The 19,000-nt window shown below is 43.7% G+C and overlaps 3 protein-coding genes across 8 annotated transcripts in view; 2 read left to right on the forward strand and 1 right to left on the reverse strand.

The window, feature by feature from the left end:
- Positions 1-5,471, reverse strand: part of ddx49 (DEAD (Asp-Glu-Ala-Asp) box polypeptide 49) — a 6,272-nt gene extending 801 nt beyond the window's left edge. Inside the window, exons 1-12 of the mRNA XM_042111566.1 lie at positions 5,189-5,471; positions 4,912-5,035; positions 4,276-4,361; positions 4,067-4,188; positions 2,995-3,182; positions 2,023-2,163; positions 1,857-1,932; positions 1,695-1,771; positions 1,339-1,436; positions 1,182-1,256; positions 260-348; positions 47-118 (exon numbers count right to left, since the gene is read on the reverse strand). Coding sequence (XP_041967500.1) covers positions 47-118; positions 260-348; positions 1,182-1,256; positions 1,339-1,436; positions 1,695-1,771; positions 1,857-1,932; positions 2,023-2,163; positions 2,995-3,182; positions 4,067-4,188; positions 4,276-4,361; positions 4,912-5,035; positions 5,189-5,303 — 1,263 coding nt within the window. The 5' untranslated portion in view covers positions 5,304-5,471. The remainder of the gene's footprint in view (positions 1-46; positions 119-259; positions 349-1,181; positions 1,257-1,338; positions 1,437-1,694; positions 1,772-1,856; positions 1,933-2,022; positions 2,164-2,994; positions 3,183-4,066; positions 4,189-4,275; positions 4,362-4,911; positions 5,036-5,188) is intronic.
- Positions 5,020-19,000, forward strand: part of klhl26 (kelch-like family member 26) — a 21,671-nt gene continuing 7,690 nt past the window's right edge. The window contains exons 1-3 of one of the 6 annotated variants that reach the window (XM_042111553.1): positions 5,020-5,106; positions 7,799-7,981; positions 8,228-12,297. In XM_042111553.1, coding sequence (XP_041967487.1) covers positions 7,800-7,981; positions 8,228-9,809 — 1,764 coding nt within the window. In that variant the 5' untranslated portion in view covers positions 5,020-5,106; position 7,799 and the 3' untranslated portion in view covers positions 9,810-12,297. Of the gene's footprint in view, positions 5,107-6,432; positions 6,949-7,798; positions 7,982-8,227; positions 12,298-19,000 lie in introns of those variants that run through there. The other 5 variants (XR_006035297.1, XR_006035298.1, XM_042111549.1 and 2 more) reach the window with 5 other exon arrangements.
- Positions 16,114-19,000, forward strand: part of crtc1b (CREB regulated transcription coactivator 1b) — a 21,662-nt gene continuing 18,775 nt past the window's right edge. Inside the window, 3 exon segments of the mRNA XM_042111540.1 lie at positions 16,114-16,264; positions 17,788-17,904; positions 18,498-18,635. Of these exon segments, the coding sequence (XP_041967474.1) occupies positions 16,139-16,264; positions 17,788-17,904; positions 18,498-18,635 (381 nt within the window). The 5' untranslated portion in view covers positions 16,114-16,138.

Here is a 19,000-nt window from a genome sequence, read left to right on the forward strand (position 1 = left end):
TACAAGCATCATGCAACCTTTACACAGCCTTTTACAAGCAACTTGCCTTCCCCTCCAGGATCATCTGCTTGCGTTTGTTAATCTCCTTCTTCTCATCGAAGTCTGACGACTCCAGCTTCTGTAAAGGTGTGTGCCACAATTAAAAAAAAAAAAAGAAAAACACACAAAACAACTCATTACTAACCCCAGTATGCTGTAAAGACACTATACATCTAATAATGATTAACCCCGACCTGCTGTTAGGAGCGGCAATACGTACTATTTCACACTTGCGCCTGGTCACGTTGACTTGAGTTAGAATTTTCAGAACCTCCTTCTCCTCCACTGTATGGGCCTTCAGCTTGGTCTCTGCAGTGCACATTTAGTCATTTACAGCAACAATTACTTTCAGCAATAATGCAGACCTAGTGGATAGTGATGGGGACGAGACCACCTATGCCGAGTCCGAGTCAAGACCGAGTCTTTGAGGAAGCAAGTCCGAGTCGAGACCAAGACCATAAAAACATGTCAGTTTTCATATTCATAATTTAATAATCACCCCAGTTAATAATCAACTGTTAGGCCTACAGACTAAGCTAGATTGGGAATTGTTTAGAGGAGCAGTCTTAACGTCTTAATATGGACTATGCTGACCTACAGACACTCACCGGCAGCAGAGCCATAGAGATAAATAAACGGCTCTGACGGCAGTATCTTTGCATTGCACCATGGGATGTCATTTTTAAATAATGCCGTCAACATTGCATTTTATTATTGTTGTTATGTGTTGTGTGTGTGTGTTTTTTTTTTTTTTTTTTTTTTTTATATGAACATAAAAATGCGTTGGTCTCGAGGACTTGGTCTGAAATTACGAGTCCTTCTCCACCCACTGTGGTCCGAGACCGAGTCTTTGAAGGAACGAGTCCGAGACGAGACCGAGAAAGCAGAAATTGGTCTCGAGTCCGGTCTCGGACTCCATCACTACTAGTGGAGAACATTCAATACAAGCTGCCGGTAGGTCTTAAAAGCCAGGGTGAATCTGACCTCAACTATTTAGATATTCTGAAATAGATTTGTGGTCATAATGTCACTGTATAACACAACCCACAAATACCATTTCTTTGCAAAAAGTATATGATTTTCTCCATTAGATATGAAAGACAAAAGTGATTGTATGGGCCATGGTTTAAACTAAAACTTACGGATCTGTTCTTCGATGGCGTTTACCAGATGAATGTCGTACTGCGTCACCAAGGTGATTGCCATGCCATTGCGTCCTGTGTGGAAATGAAGAGAGCGTCACACTGGGTCAACTGCCCACCAATCTGCCTACGGTTGAAGAAAAGAACTCTCCCTTACCTGCCCGGGCGGTTCTGCCCACTCTGTGGATGTAGGTTTTAGGGAGCCCTGGTGTGTTGTGGTTGATGACCACTTGGACTGTTGGAATATCCAAACCCCTTTGACAAGCAGAGACACAAGAGCCTTTACATCCTCTGACTACAGCTGAGCTCTACACATCTGAACACGTGAAGCAGAACCTCGCTATCTTCCTCGTCACAATCGCTACCGTAGTGCTGATCCTTGATTACTAGCTCCGCTTTAACCCTCTCTGGTTGAGCTTGTTAAGTAGAACCCATAGACTGTATACAGTCTATGGTAGAACCTCACTATCTTCGTCACAATCGTTACCGTAGTGCTGAGGGAAACATTCTTACCTGGCTGCTACGTCAGTAGCAATGAGGATTTTGAAGACGTTGGATTTGAATTTTGCAAGGTTTGCAAATCGTTCTCTCTAAAAGCAGAATTGAGATGGGTGTTTAGTAAACTACTTTAAACCACCAATCTATGGTTAGATGTTGAATGGCTGCCTTCATTACCTGCTTCATCATTGAGTGCAATGAAATGGTGGGGAATTTAAATTCACGGAGCATCATCATGAGTATCTGGCAATTTCTGTGTAACACAGAACAAAAACTCATGATAAACCATGATGTCACCAAATAAAAAAACACCATTATTTGACAATAAAGAAAGTTAACTTACTTGCAGGTGTTGGTAAAAATCATGATGGACCAATCATCATGTTCGTCTTGGAATTTCTGGATGAGGTGAACCAGGTAGGCGTCTTTCACCTTCTCTGGCGTCAGGATGTACCTTTGGTCCAACTCCTCCACAGTCCGTACCCTAGATAGATAGATAGATAGTTTATTGATCCCCAAGGGGAAATTCACCCTAACAAAGAGCATGTCAACATGATTTAACCAAATAGCCTCTGAAAATGTTTAAATATTGCTGTTGCTGTAATTCTGTAGCTTAAATGTAAAAATGCTTAAATGTTAATTCTAACGCTACAGCTGTAGCTCTTTAGCTTAAATGTTAAAATGTTAATAGCTTTAATAATATTCCATTGCTAAATGCATCCACCAAATGAATAAATGTAAATGCAATCTTACAACATTTTAGTAACTTCACTCTCTATGGTGGCGCCTCTTTGTTTTGTGGGAAGTCGAACACCCCAAAGGCCTCTGTGAAACTCAGAGATGTAGCTGAATCCCAAAGGCCTCTGTGAAACTCAGAGATGTAGCTGAACCCCTGTGCCATAAAGGCCTCTTTAATACTCAGAGATGTGGCTGAATCCCAAAGGCCTGTTTAAAACTCAGATGTAGCTGAATCCCTGTGCCATAAAGGCCTCTTTAATACTCAGAGATGTGGCTGAATCCCAAAGGCCTGTTTAAAACTCAGATGTAGCTGAATCCCTGTGTCATAAAGGCCTCTTTAATACTCAGAGATGTGGCTGAATCCCAAAGGCCTGTTTAAAACTCAGATGTGGCTGAATCCCTGTGCCATAAAGGCCTCTTTAATACTCAGATATGTGGCTGAATCCCAAAGGCCTGTTTAAAACTCAGATGTGGCTGAATCCCTGTGCCATAAAGGCCTCTTTAATACTCAGATATGTGGCTGAATCCCAAAGGCCTGTTTAAAACTCAGATGTGGCTGAATGGGCAGCAGCCTTACTCTGATTTGCTCTCCCAGAAGAACGGCTTGTTCATGGCGATGCTCTTCAGTTCCTCCAGCGTGTCCGTGAGGGTGGCACTGAAGAGCAACGTCTGGCGTTTAGCGGGCACCACACTGAGGATCACCTCCAGGTCCTTGGTGAAGTCCGTGCAGCCCTGCTCCAGCAGACGGTCAGCCTCGTCCATTATCTTAAAACAGAGAGTAGCCCGCAATTTAAATTAATGCCACTTATAAGAGCATGTTTTTTATAACAGGCAACACGTGTGTGTGTGTGTGTGTGTATATATATATATATATATATATATATATATATATATATACATACATATATACACACACACACTTATGTAAGTGAAGCTAGACAGTACGCCGAAACTTGTTAGAGCCACTCATCATAGGGTACTTTAATAAGCAACTAGTACTGTGTGGCATAATCTGTTAATTACTTGCTTCATGTGGAGGACAGATAAACACATGCCGTTCCAACGTATTCCTGTGTATTCTATGCAGTTCTGTGCTTTGGGTTGGACAATCCCACAAAAATGACAATACACTAGATCATCTAGACACAACATACCATGCTAGTAAGCCTTTTATTAGCACCAAATGTGCACTTGTTGCTGTTCATAGGGGTTGTGCATGGCTATATAAGTATAAATACTCCTATATATACTACTTTTGATCCTGTGAGGGAAATTTGGTCTCTGCATTTATCCCAATCCGTGAATTATTGAAGCACACAGTGGACACACAGTGAGGTGAAGCACACACTAATCCCGACGCAGTGAGCTGCCTGCTACAGTGGCGCTCGGGGAGCAGTGAGGGGTTAGGTGCCTTCCTACTGGTCAGGGTTTGAACCGGCAACCCTCCGGTTACAGGGCAAGCGCCAACCAGTAGGCCACGGCTGCCTGCTATTGGGTAGTTGCAAGCTTTCAATGTGAAATTGCAACCAAATTCCAGCATCATTCCAGCAGATCATGCCTAAAAAGTTGAAGTAAACCAGAATACACACAAACACACACTGGCTGACCAGACTAGAGCAAAAATACATTTGTCTGAATACCGTACTTACCAAAAATTGAATCTTCCTCATGCTGAACGTATTGGAGCTTCTAATGTGATCTGCCAGTCTTCCTGGAGTAGCGACAACAATGTGTGGCTTCTTTGATAACTCCAAGCCCTGTGCTACCATGTCTGGGAACAATATTTGTGAAAGTAAATGCAGTCATGCGGCATCTGTGTTTTCTGAATGAATGAGAAGTCAAAGATTAATAAGATTACCCATTCCTCCGACGATGATGGTGTCCCGTAAGCCCAAAGGTTTGCCTAGAGCTCTAAACTGCTCCGCAATCTGATATGCCAACTCCCTACACACCAACAAACACAAAAAAACAAAGAGAAAAAAAATATTTTAAGAAATATGTCATGCCATTCAAGTAGCTGGGAATGCCCTTGACATGTACTGGTCTTCCTCTGACATGTTGTCAGCTTTTAAATCAGCTACAATGTAAGATAAAATAATAATAATAATAATAATATACATCTACATTATTGTATATAATAGTATAATGACATTACAAATACATTATAATATATTAAATATAATGAAATGCCATTTCATTCTGGAAGTAAACTCTGACACTTTAACTAAATATTATGCTACACTCTGCAAGGTCACCATGAACAAGTTAAAACAGACCTAGTGTGCAAACACAATCTTAATATGTGTGCTGAATTCAGCTGGAGATATTTGATGTTTCATGATTCCATATTTTTTTTAAAGTGATGTGGTAATATAATCGTTGAGAATATAATCTCTAGGTGATAGCAGCCGGCCTATTCGCCTCTGCTGTGGCTTCAACCAATATTCATTTTCTCATGATGCTGCTGACTTGCCTCTCAACAGGCTGTACAAACCTAGTTGGAGTGAGCACAAGGCAAAAGATACCATAGGGATCTTCAGACAGCTTTTGAACCACCGGGAGGACAAATGCAGCTGTCTTTCCGCTGCCAGTTTTGGCACAGCCCATACAATCACGACCTGAGGACCAACACATGACAAGTCTTCACATCTCTCACAAACTGGCAGAGGACACCATCAAAATAACCATGGTAATTAACAAATAAGAACACAACTTAGTATTCCTGTTTTGCTTTAGGCTACAATCAACAGTGTCTTATCTTTATCTCTTACCTTCTAAAATTGCTGGTATGCAATTTTCCTGGACTGGAGTTGGTTTGCTGATGCCCATTTGTTTACATTGTTGAATCAGCCAGTCCGATAAACCCAACGAGGAAAAATCCGCCATTTCCTCCTCGCAGTGGGTATACTGTTAAATGTACAGTTATGCTCTTAAATGACAAAGATAACTGGCTAGTTAGTTGATAAAATGCACATTACTCAGTGTACAAGCTCCAGAGTCCTAAACCACCCTCGTGGGCCTCTACTTCTGTTTTGTACCGTGCTATCAGAAGTTGCACGCGTCATCGCAGAGCATTACTGCCACCAACTGGGCTGGAGTATGAAGCTACAGCGCTCCAGGGCGCACCCATGCATGCTGTGCTACATTTCCATAGGGAGGCTATGGGCCTACATAATGCATAGATGTCAAATAGACATAATCTTCTTCTTCAGAGCACGGGTAATTAGGCAATTTGCTCATGACCAATTAGGCAATAATTAGGCAATTTGCTCATTCATTGGAAGCTTACGATATCCATCAGTTCACAATGGTCAGATTTCCTCGTCGCATTATATATCACAAAAACATGAGATGAACTAGTACATCCGGAAGACTCCAGTGGTGGGGACCCAAAACTGTCTGTTGGCCCACACAGGCCTCCCTCTGTGGCCCAATTGGCAACCGGCACAAATCACCCCATGCCCCCTCCATTAGCCTACTGTACATGTGACTGTTTTGGCTGGGCCTATTTATCATTGGGCCATGGCAGACGATAATTTTCTTGGAAGAGAGATTTCTTGTTGGGCTTCCCCATTCCATTACAAAAATGCAGCTATACCAGTTTTTCTGAAGAGCAATGCAGTGCTGTTATTGCTTGTAAGGGCTGCTCTGACTTCTTGCCTCTCTAGCCACCACCATAGATGCATAACTCACAGAAGATGGCTCCATTGGGTAGAGAGGATTCAGGAAACATATGAATAAGAGCAACCTTCACTAAGGTGTGAATTAATGGCCCAGTCCACCCTTAATAAGCACACACACACACACATGTATGTCTGGTACACACACATACAGTATGCAGACATTAATCCACACAGCCTACTCTCTCTACCAGGGAAATATCATAACAACATTTTCATTCAAGACCCATATGTTTTAAAAGCCTAACTGGAAATATAATTTTAAAAAGCGCGAAACAAAGTAATTTATTACAAAAGGCAAATTGGCGTATGAGTAAAATGTTAAATCGACATCACACAACTACAGCCAGAAACATAGGACACTGTCATTCCCACTTTGCACACAAGTATACTCCGTTGCAGCTGGTGGCAGCAGACTACGCAGTCGGAGACGAGGACCAGCTGGTTGCGGGGAGTAGAAAGTGAATGGTTAGCCAGCGCCTTAGAATTTACTGCTTGATAGTGAATATCCGCGGTTTGTTCTGTTACACTTGACTTTATGGGTAGCACAGTGTTCCACAAGGGCGGTGTCAAGACGCAAGTATTTGCGTGTGCTTTAACTATCTCGTAGGCATGAGCTGGCTCGCAGAAGCAATAGGTCCATTATGTAACTAGCAGAACGAATTAATTACATTGTTAATGAGGGACACGAGTGGTGTTAAATGATTTCCGATTGCCTAATTAAATGGCTATATGGAGAGAAATGTCAACATCATGGTAAGCAGTCATATTCACGCATGATGCCCTCTGCAATTTACTTTGTAATCGAAGATGGCGGAGCTAGATGGGTTCTCGAATCGCTCACAGAACAGGTGAGGATGATAATGGAAGGACCGAAACCTGCAAACAAACGGGTTGCGTTCTCACACTTCCACAAGTAATTAGGCTGCAAGGAAATGTGTTTATATTCGGTTCATAAAAGGTAGCCTAATGGGAGACGAGGCGTTTGTGCGTGCGCTTATGATCGACTTGCTGGGAATTCCTAGTGACGCGTGGGTGGGCGGGTGTAGGCTACTTTGTTTTGTTGGAAAGGTTGATTTTCTGTCCATTTACTGTGTATTTCTATTGTCTTAATCTAATCGTATAGGTTTCAAATAACACAGCCTGCACATCAATAATGCAAGGGCTGCTACCAATCTCAGCTCGCTTTATGTTAAGCAGCGAATGCATTTGCACGTTTATGATCCATTTTGCTTGCTAATTACACTATGTGAACTAGGTTGCTTTCCAGGGACGCCTGGCTCATGGTAGCTCACGCTGTCTTCTGGTTTCATACATTCAAATGAACATAACCATTTTAGAATTGACCTTGTCATTTGGACTGGACTTTGTTTCAGTACACTGTGTTGTGTCTACATTTGTCTGCGTGTAGACGATCACAGAGGGGCTGCTCTGCTCTGCGAAGCGTGCTGCCAGAGGAGATATCTTTCAGATTACTGAATAATTTAGGACAACTGGCAGTTGAAAGTTTAGTGTTGATGACTGTTCTGGGAACCTGGAGACAAGAATAGGGTCTGTGTTTGGAAGTGCTAGTATAGCGAGATGTCTTTATTTGGAAGTGCTAGTATAGCGAGATGTCTGTGTTTGGAAATGCGAGTATAGCTAGATGTCTGATAAGTCAATGATTAACTGACCATGAGAATGCGTTGCTTTCCTTTGCAGTATGGCTAACAAGAACAGCACCCTGCGCTGCACGTTTTCTGCTCCCACACATAGTACCACACTCTTGCAGGGGTTGTCGGCCCTGCGTGAACAAGGACAACTGCTGGACGTAGTGCTGGCCATCAACGAAGAGCGGTTCCAAGTCCATAAGGCAGTGCTTGCCTCCTGCAGTGACTACTTCAGGTGAAATGGAAAGTGTTGTTAGTAGGGAGACACAAGTAGAATTGGCTCTGCAAAGTTCTGTCTGATGTATTTGCTGTTATTACAGTTATCATATTACAGTTTTATAACAATAAATGACCCAATGATACAGTATGTCTGCACACATTTGAGTGTTTTTTACTGTGCTGTTTAATCTCTGACCTCTGACTTCTCTCCTCCCTCCTCCTGCCCTGCCTCACGTCCGGTCCCTCCGGGTCCTCTCCGCAGAGCTATGTTCACCGGAGGCATGAAGGAGTCCAAGCAGGACACCATTGAGCTGAAGGGCCTGTCTGCTCGGGGCCTGAAGCACATCATTGACTTTGCGTACAGCTCCGAGGTCACTCTGGATCTAGACTGCATTCAGGACGTGCTGGGGGCGGCCGTGTTCCTGCAGATGGTCCCCGTGGTGGAGCTGTGTGAGGAGTTCCTCAAGTCGGCCATGAGCGTGGAGACGTGCCTGAACATCGGCCAGATGGCCACCACCTTCAGCCTGGCCTCCCTCAAGGAGTCGGTGGACGCCTTCACCTTCTGCCACTTCCTGCAGATCGCCCAGGAGGACGACTTCCTGCACATCCCCATGGAGCGCCTGGTCTTCTTCCTGCAGAGCAACAAGCTGAAGAACTGCAAAGAGGTGGAGCTCTTCCAGGCCGCCACCCGCTGGCTGCAGCACGAGGAGTCGAGGCGGCCGCGCGCCCACGAGGTCCTCCGCCACGTGCGCTTCCCCCTCATGCGCTCCTCGGAGCTGGTGGACAGCGTGCAGACGGTGGACATCATGGTGGAGGACGTCCTGTGCCGCCAGTACCTCCTGGAGGCCTTCAACTACCAGATCCTGCCCTTCAGGCAGCACGAGATGCAGTCCGCCCGCACGCTGATCCGCTCGGACGTGGTGTCGCTCATCACCTTCGGAGGGACACCCTACACCGACAACGACCGCACGGTCAGCAGCAAGGTCTTATTCCTGCCGGACGCGGCCGCTCGGCAGTTCAAGGAGCTCGGGGAGATGGAGACGGGCTGCAGTCACGCCTGCGTCTCGGTCCTGGACAACTTTGTGTACGTAGCGGGCGGTCAGCACCTGCAGTACCGCAGCGGCGAGGGCGCGGTGGACGCGTGCTTCCGCTACGACCCGCACCTCGGCCAGTGGCTGCGCATCCAGCCCATGCAAGAGAGCCGGATCCAGTTCCAGCTCAACGTGCTGCAGGGGCAGCTGTACGCCACCGGGGGGCGCAATCGCTCGGGCAGCCTGTCCTCCGTCGAGTGCTACTGCCCCAAGAAGAACGAGTGGACGTACGTGGACCCGCTGAAGCGGCGCATCTGGGGCCACGCCGGCACCACGTGCCGGGACAAGCTGTACGTGTCCGGCGGCTACGGGGTCTCCGTCGAGGACAAGAAGACGCTTCACTGCTACGACCCGGCCACTGACCAGTGGGACTTCAAGTCGCCCATGAACGAGCCGCGCGTGCTGCACGCCATGATCAGCGTCGGCGACCGCGTCTACGCGCTGGGGGGCCGCATGGACCACGTGGACCGCTGCTTCGATGTGCTGGCCGTGGAGTACTACGTCCCTGACACCGACCAGTGGACCACGGTCAGCCCCATGCGGGCCGGCCAATCAGAGGCGGCCTGCTGCCTCCTGGGGAAAAAGATCTACGTCGTCGGCGGCTACAACTGGCACCTGAACAACGTCACGAGCATCGTCCAGGTGTACAACACAGAGACGGACGAGTGGGAGAGAGACCTGCATTTCCCAGAGTCCTTTGCAGGAATCGCGTGCACACCGATCATACTCCCACAGACCACGACTCAGCGGTGAGCTCCTCTAGTCCGCACGCCAGCGCGGGGGGTCACACGCTGACGGCCGCGATCCCTTCACCCCCCCTGCCCGCCCCGTCCCCCTTTCAGGCTTGTGTTCTAGACCCAAAACTGTGCAGACAACTCTCAGGACATTCCATAGCTAGTGTGTCCGGCGAGGTAAGGCAAGGTGAGGGGACAAAACTCTGAATGAATGTTCTTTTCAGGTGCGTCATGGGTATCAGGGAGATGCTGCCTTGTCGTCTCGTCCCTGTTTGTGTGCAACGTTACGGGACGCACATCACTGTAAGTGGCGCTGTCTCTGTCTGCTCCACTGTTCTCCACGCTAAGGTGCCTGCCAACATGAACAACTTCCACAACGAAGACTTCCAAATGAGTCCTTCACTCCTGTCAGCTCACCCACAGGTGCGGAGCGCACATCCTCCTGGTGTAGAACTGTAAGAGATATCGTGGGAGAAAACGAAGATTTGATTGTAACTATCTCTACAGGCTCGTATACTTTCCTTCCGTTCAGCACAGTGTGTTCCTTTGCGTGTGTGTGTGTGACCACAGTGTGTTTTGTGTGAGTGTGTGTGTGTGAGACTCACCTGCAGTAGCCGTCTTGTCTCGTCTTGTGTGACCGTGGGCCTCTGAGATAAGGAAGAGTGTCATAGTTTATAGATGTGCGTTGTTAACATTACACCTACTACAACTGCTAATCTCAACCCAGTGCTACAGCAACAGAGCACTATGGGACTTAAAGGGATATGCGTGTTCCTTAAAGGGATATCCGTGTTCCTTAAAGGGCAACTGAAACAGGACACAGACAAAAAGTCTCTTATCTTCCTGGTTTGTTCATGCGGCATTTAAAATGAAGATATTTATTTACACTTTTTTATTTTTAAGCACAACATTTGACTCTTAAATGGCTAACCATATAGAAGGTTTCACCATATTGCCTTGGTTTGTGTATTTTAAGTCTTACTGGTATTAATTATTGTTGCATTGCATGACAATTGAGAAAGCACATTACATTTCCCAAATGCATTTTAAGTCTTAAGAAATTAGAATGTATCGTATTGCACCTGATGATGAAGATGTCTTAACGCTGAAGTGATGTTTGGAAAAGCCTAGATGGTCATTCTTAAAGCTAGAGTGGTGATTGGAAAAGCCTAGATGGTCATTTTCTAAGCCTACTCATCATGAAGATTTAAATATCCTGACACGGGGAAATAAGCCCCTACTTACAGTATTTGTCATTTTATCTGTTGTATTAATACTTTAGTCCTGCATTTTCTTTCTCCTATTTTATTTGTTTGAATGTATTTAAAAAGTCTGGCTGACAACTCCCAAAAATGCCAAAAGCTAAGTTACATTACATTTGCTGATATTGTTATTTAATTATGGTTTGTTTACCTTACCTTTGTGTTTACTTATTTTCTCTGTAACATTAGATCACATTCCATAAGAAAACACTTCCCTTTTCCTGGGGGATAAGTGTGCCCAGTTTCAGGTCATTCTTAAACAGGTCATCTGTTATATTGAGAAGGAAGGCGATTTCTCTCGTTTGCACTTTTAGACAGTCACCACCAATTTAACGGACTGTAGTGGAACCAGCAAGGAGGACCACAAAAATACTTTGGACTAAGAACAAATTAATTGGAGTCCAACGTGGTGGTGGTGTCTGCTTACTATGGACACATGCAGAACCCATGACCAGTTTAGCAACATTTAAAGATAATCCCTTGGATCAATAAAATAAAAGACCTTCATGGCACTTAAGCCATGCTGATCACTATATTGTTTTGATCACTTAAACCATGCTGATCACTGCGCTAGAGGCTCCAAATAGAGGTTTTTGTCACGTCCTCTATGAGAGCGTACAGACCACAGAGACGTGACTGACCAAGTACTTTGATTTGTTTTGTAGGTTTAATTTTAGCACACATAGCTTTTGAGTTGACGGGGGACAGTTCTGCTGCCAGTATGACTGTCACAGCAGACTTCTTTGTTCCAAGGAGCGCTTTAGAAGCTATTCTTGCTGTGCGATGACTTCCTTTGAAATGATTTAGTTGAAAATGAATGATCATGTGCACTTTGTATTCTGAAGAGTATGTCTGTTGGTTATGTTGTGCTGATGACCCCACCAAAACATGGGGAGAGAGAGAGGAAGGGAAAAGTATACTAAACGCTAACTTGTAGGCATTGTTTGAGTGCTGTGGTGGTACTACATTGAATGTAGGGTCTTAACTCCTATGCGTTTCTCTTCATGTGTGTGCACTTCGAATCTGTCTGTCAAATGTTCTGCATGCTAATCAACATGTGGAAACAGCTAACTGTGTGACACTGAATGTTCTCTTGTTGACACTTTTACCGTCTTTTTGTCCAGTCGGTTCGTTTGTATGTATGTGTTTGTTTGTTTGTTTGTTTTTATCACTTGCCTAAAATGAAATCTTGTGTGTTTCAAAAATGCTTAATTTGTGGTTCAAAATAAACATTTTGTTAAACTCCGACATCTGATTTGAATTCATCTCTGAGGGGAAATAAGTATTAATAGGCTGCCATGTATAAAAGTGGAAGAAACATGCAATTCCTCCCAACTTGGGACAGGTAGCCTACTGTACACACGAGACTTCTGCTATTGTTCATCACCACTATGCCACTGCAGAGCCGTTAACCAGCAAACACACACACACAGAGACTGGGCCTGTGGTCAGTAGTCCAGCGTCACGTGTCACGTGATTAGGTTTGATTTTTACATATATTTTAACACTAGCATGACTAATAATACAAACTAGTTAGACAAACTGTCATTGTGGTTACACTTTACTTGAAGGTATTTACATAAGAGTGACATGACACTGTCATGAACATGTCGTAAACATTTGACATAGCTTCTGTCATTAAGTGTCGTTTGTTTTTTGTCATGACAAGTTAGGGGTAGGGTTCATGTGTCATGTGTTCATGACAGTGTCATGTCACTCTTATACCTTCAAGTAAAGTGTTACCCAACACCCAACAGGATCTCTGTTAACTCTCCTCTGTTTAAAATCACTCTAAACCAAGCTCCTGCAGGGAGATGCCCTTAACACCCCTTTGCCCTTGCCACACACTCTTTTTGTAATCCAGGTTCTCTAGCACATGCAGTCCATTACTACACATCTGACACGTGTAAGTGAAGGTGGAATTGGGAGGATCCTGTATGTAGACAAACAGCAAGACAGGAAGTCATCACTTCCCATTTGGTCAACTGTAAATTTCCATGTTCAAGTTTGTGTTTGGAGAAAGCTTGCTTGGCCTTCTGTGTCACTACATTGTTTTGGCCGGAAGGTTTCTGTGTTGGGAGTTAGGACGTTGCTGTGTTTCCAACATTTGTGGCAACGCGCTGAACTCCAATGGATGCTAACCTCACCGAGTTACCACACTACAAAACCCCAGCTCAAGAGCAATAAAGTAATGAAAAACAGAAAACACTTCTAATCATGTCCTGGGAATTATCCCTATTGTTGTAAGGTGTATTTTTATTGTGTGATGATGAATAAACATATTGAAGAGACAGAAACAGGGGCAGCCGTGGCCTACTGGTTAGCACTTCGGACCTGTAACCGGAGGGTTGCCGGTTCGAACCCCGACCAGTAGGCACGGTTGAAGTGCCCTTGAGCAAGGCATCTAACCTCTTGCCGCTGTTGATGCAGGCAGCTCACTGCGCCGGGATTAGTGTGTGCTTCACCTCACTGTGTGTTCACTGTGTGCTGTGTGTGTTTCACTAATTCACGGATTGGGATAAATGCAGAGACCAAATTTCCCTCACGGGATCAAAAGAGTATATATACTTATACTTACTTATACTTAAATAAGAGAAGAGGGTCTGCACATACGGGTCCCAACCAAACACACAAACTTCAAATAATTTGGAGTTTGAAACATAAAAGAACATTTATGAACATTTCAAATTTGTAGGACATTTAAAGATTGTTGTTGACGAGTTGGGTAGATGTGCACACAATTGCTCCTTTTTCATGAATGAACTACACTTCAGGATAAAGTTTAGTCTCAGAGACACACACATCCTAGAGTGTTTAGCCTCAGAGAAACACACATCCTAGAGTGTTTAGCCTCATAGACACACACACCAGTGTTTCCAATCATCTGGGAATAACTAATAAGATCTTCTACAGCACACAAAAGGTAGGCTAATATACACTGACCTTAGGCTACACATTCATTTCCAACCCGATCGCACACGCCATGTGTATTCATTTCATATGAGTAGCCTATATGGTAGGGACAACTACACCCTGTGACCAGTGAATTATTATAGGTCAATAGGTCATTGCCTAAGGTGACATGACTATTTCATGTACAACCCCAAATCAGAAAAAGTTGGGACGTTGTGTAAAATGCAAATAAAAACATATAAAATGTTGAAACTTACAAATTTCACTATTTCATGGAAAATATATGTTCATTTTGAATTTGATGCCAGCAACACGTTTCAAAAAAAGTTGGGACAGGGGTATATTTACCACTGTGCGACTTCACCTATTCATTTAACAACATTCTGTAAATGTTTAGGAACTGAGGAAACCAGTTGCTAGAGTTTTGAGAATGAAATGTTGTCCCATTCCTGCCCGATGTATAGGATTTCAGTTGCTCAACAGTTATAGTATGGGGTATTCTTAATCATGTTTGTCATTCCATGATGCACCTTTGACAGGTCTGCAGATAGGCCATTTTAGCACCTGGACTCTTCCTCTATTATGGAGAAATGCTATTTAAATATGTGCATTATGGGGGTGCTGTGGCGCAGCAGGCTATGCGCCTGTACCATATACGGGTCCGAGTACCCACGGGGACCCAGGTTCGAATCCGACCTGCGGTCATTTCCCGATCCCACCCCTCTCTCCCACTTGCTTCCTGTCACTCTCCACTGTCCTGTCCAAATAAAGGCAAAAAAGGCCAACAAATATACTTAAAAAAATATATGTGCATTATTCATTTTGCCATTGTTTTCCTGAAATATTCAAGGTCTTACCTGGAAAAGACATTGCCAGGATGGCAGTAGGTGTTGCTCAAAATCAGTATACATTATTCAGAATTGATTGTGCCTTGCCAGATGTGCAAGATTCCCATTCTGTATAGGCACTAATGCTCCTCCACACCGTCATAGATGTTGAGTTTTGAACAGAGCACTAAAACAATACTTTGGATACTTGGATGGGCCCTCTCCTCTTTAGCCCAGATGAGTCCATGATTTCCAAAAAGAATTGCAAATTTTGATTGGTCTAACACAGGACCTTTTCCCACTTTACCTCAGTCCAATTTAAACAAGCTCAGGCCCAGATAAGACGGTGGTATTTCTGTCTAAATACAATTTCCTTTTTTGCATGGTAAAGTTTACACTAGCATTTGTGAATTGAGTATCAAACTGTGCTCATAGACAATGGTTATCAAAAGTTTTCCTGAGCCCATACAATGATTTTCATCACAGAAACAGGTCTGGTTTTAATTCAGTGCCATCTGAGGTCCAAAAGACCACAGCCATCCAATATTGTTTTTCAGCTCTATCCCTTGTTTGCAAATATTTCTCTGGATTCTCTGAATGTTTTAATGATATTTTGTACTTTAGACAATGAACTCTCCAAATACTTCATAATATCATGTTAAGAAGCATTAAAATTACATTGTTTCATCATTTGTCCACACAGGTTTACACAGAGTGATGAATACCCATTTTACTTCTAAGAGACTCTGCCTCTCTGGGATGCTCTTCATCATAGGCTATCATGTTGCCATGGAGTTTCCCTAGTTGTGAAATATTCCTCCTTTTGTTTTCTTTATCATTACACAACTTTTCCAGCATTTTGTTGCCCCTGTCCCAACTTTTTTTGAAACGTGTTGCTAGTATCAAATTAAAAATGAGCATATTTTCCATGCAATAGTCAAATTTGTCATTTCAACATTTGATATGTTGTCTGTGTCCTTTTTGCAGCTAAATATGAGTTTACGAGATTTGCACATTATTACATTTTGTTTTTATTTGCATTTTAGACCACGTCCCAACTTTTTCTGATTGGGGGTTGTATATTATGACACTAATATAAATATATCTGCAATATTGTCATGTGATGTGAGGGTATTTCAGAATGAGCCCCTTTTTTAGACGAGAGCAGAAATATTGCATATGGTGTTATATCACTATTCTAGACATTATAGACTTAGAAACCCGTGGTAATGTAAACTTCATTCATAAAATGTCATGGACTTCAAAATCCATCATTCTGCGCGTCATGACGACGCCCAGTGCTGCTCACGTGTTACGCAATGTTCTGTTTTGGAGAAGAACCGAAGATGGCGACCTCAAACAATCCGCGAAAATTTAGCGAGAAAATCGCTTTACACAATCAGAAACAGGCTGAGGAGACAGCTGCCTTTGAAGAGGTCATGAAGGATCTCAACATAACTAGAGCTGCACGGGTATGCGTCTTTGCTTACGGACGTTGTCGCAGGCGTGCTACCATACGTAGCAACATTAAAATAACCAGAGACAGCTACCGCTGCCAAGCCAGTATGTCAATGGTTGCTTCTTAGATAGGTCTGTAGGCTACAGTGTATTACGGTGACACATTACTAGTCGGGCAACTAGGTTAACAAAACAGTTGTGTCATGCCATTCATGGATTATTTTTAACTGCACGGTTGTTACTGTTACTACTGTGAACAAACATGCTATGCGTTTTCACAAGTGTAACGATGCTTCAAAAATCCTTGGCAGCGAGCTCACCTGCTATCATCTTGCTAGCTTAGTGTCGGCATATGTATGTTGACTAACGTTAAATCACAGATAGTGACAGCACCTGATTTACATCAGTGTCAACCCCACGTTAGTTCTCCTCCCATCTTAATATCTGTATTTGTTTTTGCCATAATTACATCAGTCTATTTTGCAATATTTTACAATAAATATAGTATGCATTTTCATAGATTACCAGCTGTATTGCTGGTTAACGTTTAAGTTATTTACCTAATGAAATCTATGGCTTCCTATCCAAACCTTACATGGATGACAGACGGGGAAAGAACTTTGTAATATGGAAGCGTTTTCTTAGTTTTTCAGTGGCAATCATAAGGAAGACCGCGAAATTATCCTTAATGCAATAACATAAAAGCTGTGGCCAGTCGTTAGAGATAGGCTATATCTCTAACCCCGATTGATGCGCCGCTGCTCAGGATGCGGTTTTGCAAATAATCGTAGCAGACACGTGAACAGAGATGTTCGGCAGTTCAAGGCTGGCGCTTGATTATATTATAGCCTAGGCTACTCAGTAGCTGACAAAGCCTTCTTCGCTGGTTTACTGTAGCCTGTATTTATACGGTTGTCGAGCCTGTCATTCAAAAAAGGGAGGTTGGCTATTGCACTTTATGATAAAAGCAGGTGAATGATAGAATCTATAGGGCGATGCTTGTCAAAGTAAATTTGCAGGGAATGAGCTCATCATGTGAATTTCATATCACCTCTGAATGTCATAACCAAATGTGCTCTGTTGACTGCTCTCCCCTTTTTTTTTACTAAGTTTTTTGCTTTTCATGATGAGTAAAACTTTCACCTTATCTATTGTGTCTAAATGCATCCTAAATCATTGACCACAATATGAGTTGTTCTCATAGCACTTCTGAAGTCAGTAGCCTACTATTGTAGCAGGAATGAGGGATTAAACGTCTGTCTGGTTGTACATTTAGATTTAGATCCAGGGGTTGGTTTTAAGCCTCATTGAAGTTTCTTGTGTTTGAAATGACTGGCCGGGCCCTTAAGCCTGTTCTCACTGCCTTGCCTACTGCTGCAAGAAGCCTGAGTGTGCCTGAGTGCCCCCCCCTCCTAAAGTACCCCCCCCCCCCACTCATACTCTTAAGAACTAGTGGCCCCCACTCATTCATCTTGCTCATTCATGAACTCGCCCATTATGCATTTTGCAGTCATTCATGCACTTTTACTTTGCACAGTTGCAGTTGCAGAAGACCCAGTATTTGCAACTAGGGCAGAGTCGTGGTCAGTGCTATGGAGGGTCACTGCCCAATGTCAATCAGATTGGAAATAGCAGCACTGACCTGCCTTTTCAGGTGAGCTTCTAGAACTTTCTCACTTCCCAAAGCTGTTCTCTTTCAATGCTATGTTCGAAAGGGTGAAGTTCACAAGTAGTTGCAAAATGTCTGGATTTTTTGGCTTGCAAAAATAGTTGCAAACAGCCCAAGTAAGGCTTTATCTGATGTGCAATGGCTATGTATATTTTCTTTACATTATTTTCTCCATGTACTTGACTGCTGAGGCGGTGTGAGATGGCTTCTTCATCAGAAGGGAGAAAACGTTTCCACATCATACTGTACAGTGGTAGTCTGGCATAGGTGACCAACACCAGGACTGAGAATGACAAACTGAGAATGCCATTGCTTCCTATTCCATTGCTTTCCATTTGTTAAACATTTGCAAGATTATGAGGCAAAGCATTCTCATTGCTTTTGAGCTTATTTTGGCCCATCCCTGAGCCGCTGTTCAGGAGCATTATCTCTGGCTGATTTTAGACAATTTCTAGTTCAGATAATACCCCGCTCCAGTCCATGATGCCTCTTTGTAAGCCATCAACTGTGCCTGTCTTAGAATGAACAGGTGCACGTGAGGTCTGTTAAAAGTGTTGAAGTGTGCTCACTCCTGGCAGAACTCTTTCCAGACGAACGCCTTGGACACCAGTCGGACCACGCGGCACCATGGCCTGGTCGATCGGGTCTACCGCGACCGCAACCGCATCAGCTCGCCACACCGACGCCCTCTCTCGGTGGACAAACATGGCCGCCAGATATCCTTGTCTTCAATTAAGCGTTCGCTTGCAATCAGCAATAATGAAAAAACTAAAAACTACTGAAATAATTTCAGCAACAGATACATTGTGCTCCTAATTGCAAAGTTTGAAAAGATCACACTAGGTGTGATTTACTTGCTGTAAATTGCATCACTGACATGAAATTGAAAGTGTGTTTAGACAGTGTGTTTTAGTTTAGTTTAGTTGTGTGTGTGATGGATATGACATTAGTCCCAAGGTTTTGAACAGATTTGGCTCATTTCTTCATTTGGCATTAACCAGAGACGTGTGCGTGTGTGTGTGTGTGCGCGTGTGTGTGTGTGTGTGCGTTTGTGTGCGTGTGTGCTAGTGTGTGTGTGTGT

The sequence above is a fragment of the Alosa sapidissima genome, chromosome 12 (assembly GCF_018492685.1).
Source record: "Alosa sapidissima isolate fAloSap1 chromosome 12, fAloSap1.pri, whole genome shotgun sequence".
Classification (NCBI taxonomy): domain Eukaryota; kingdom Metazoa; phylum Chordata; class Actinopteri; order Clupeiformes; family Clupeidae; genus Alosa; species Alosa sapidissima.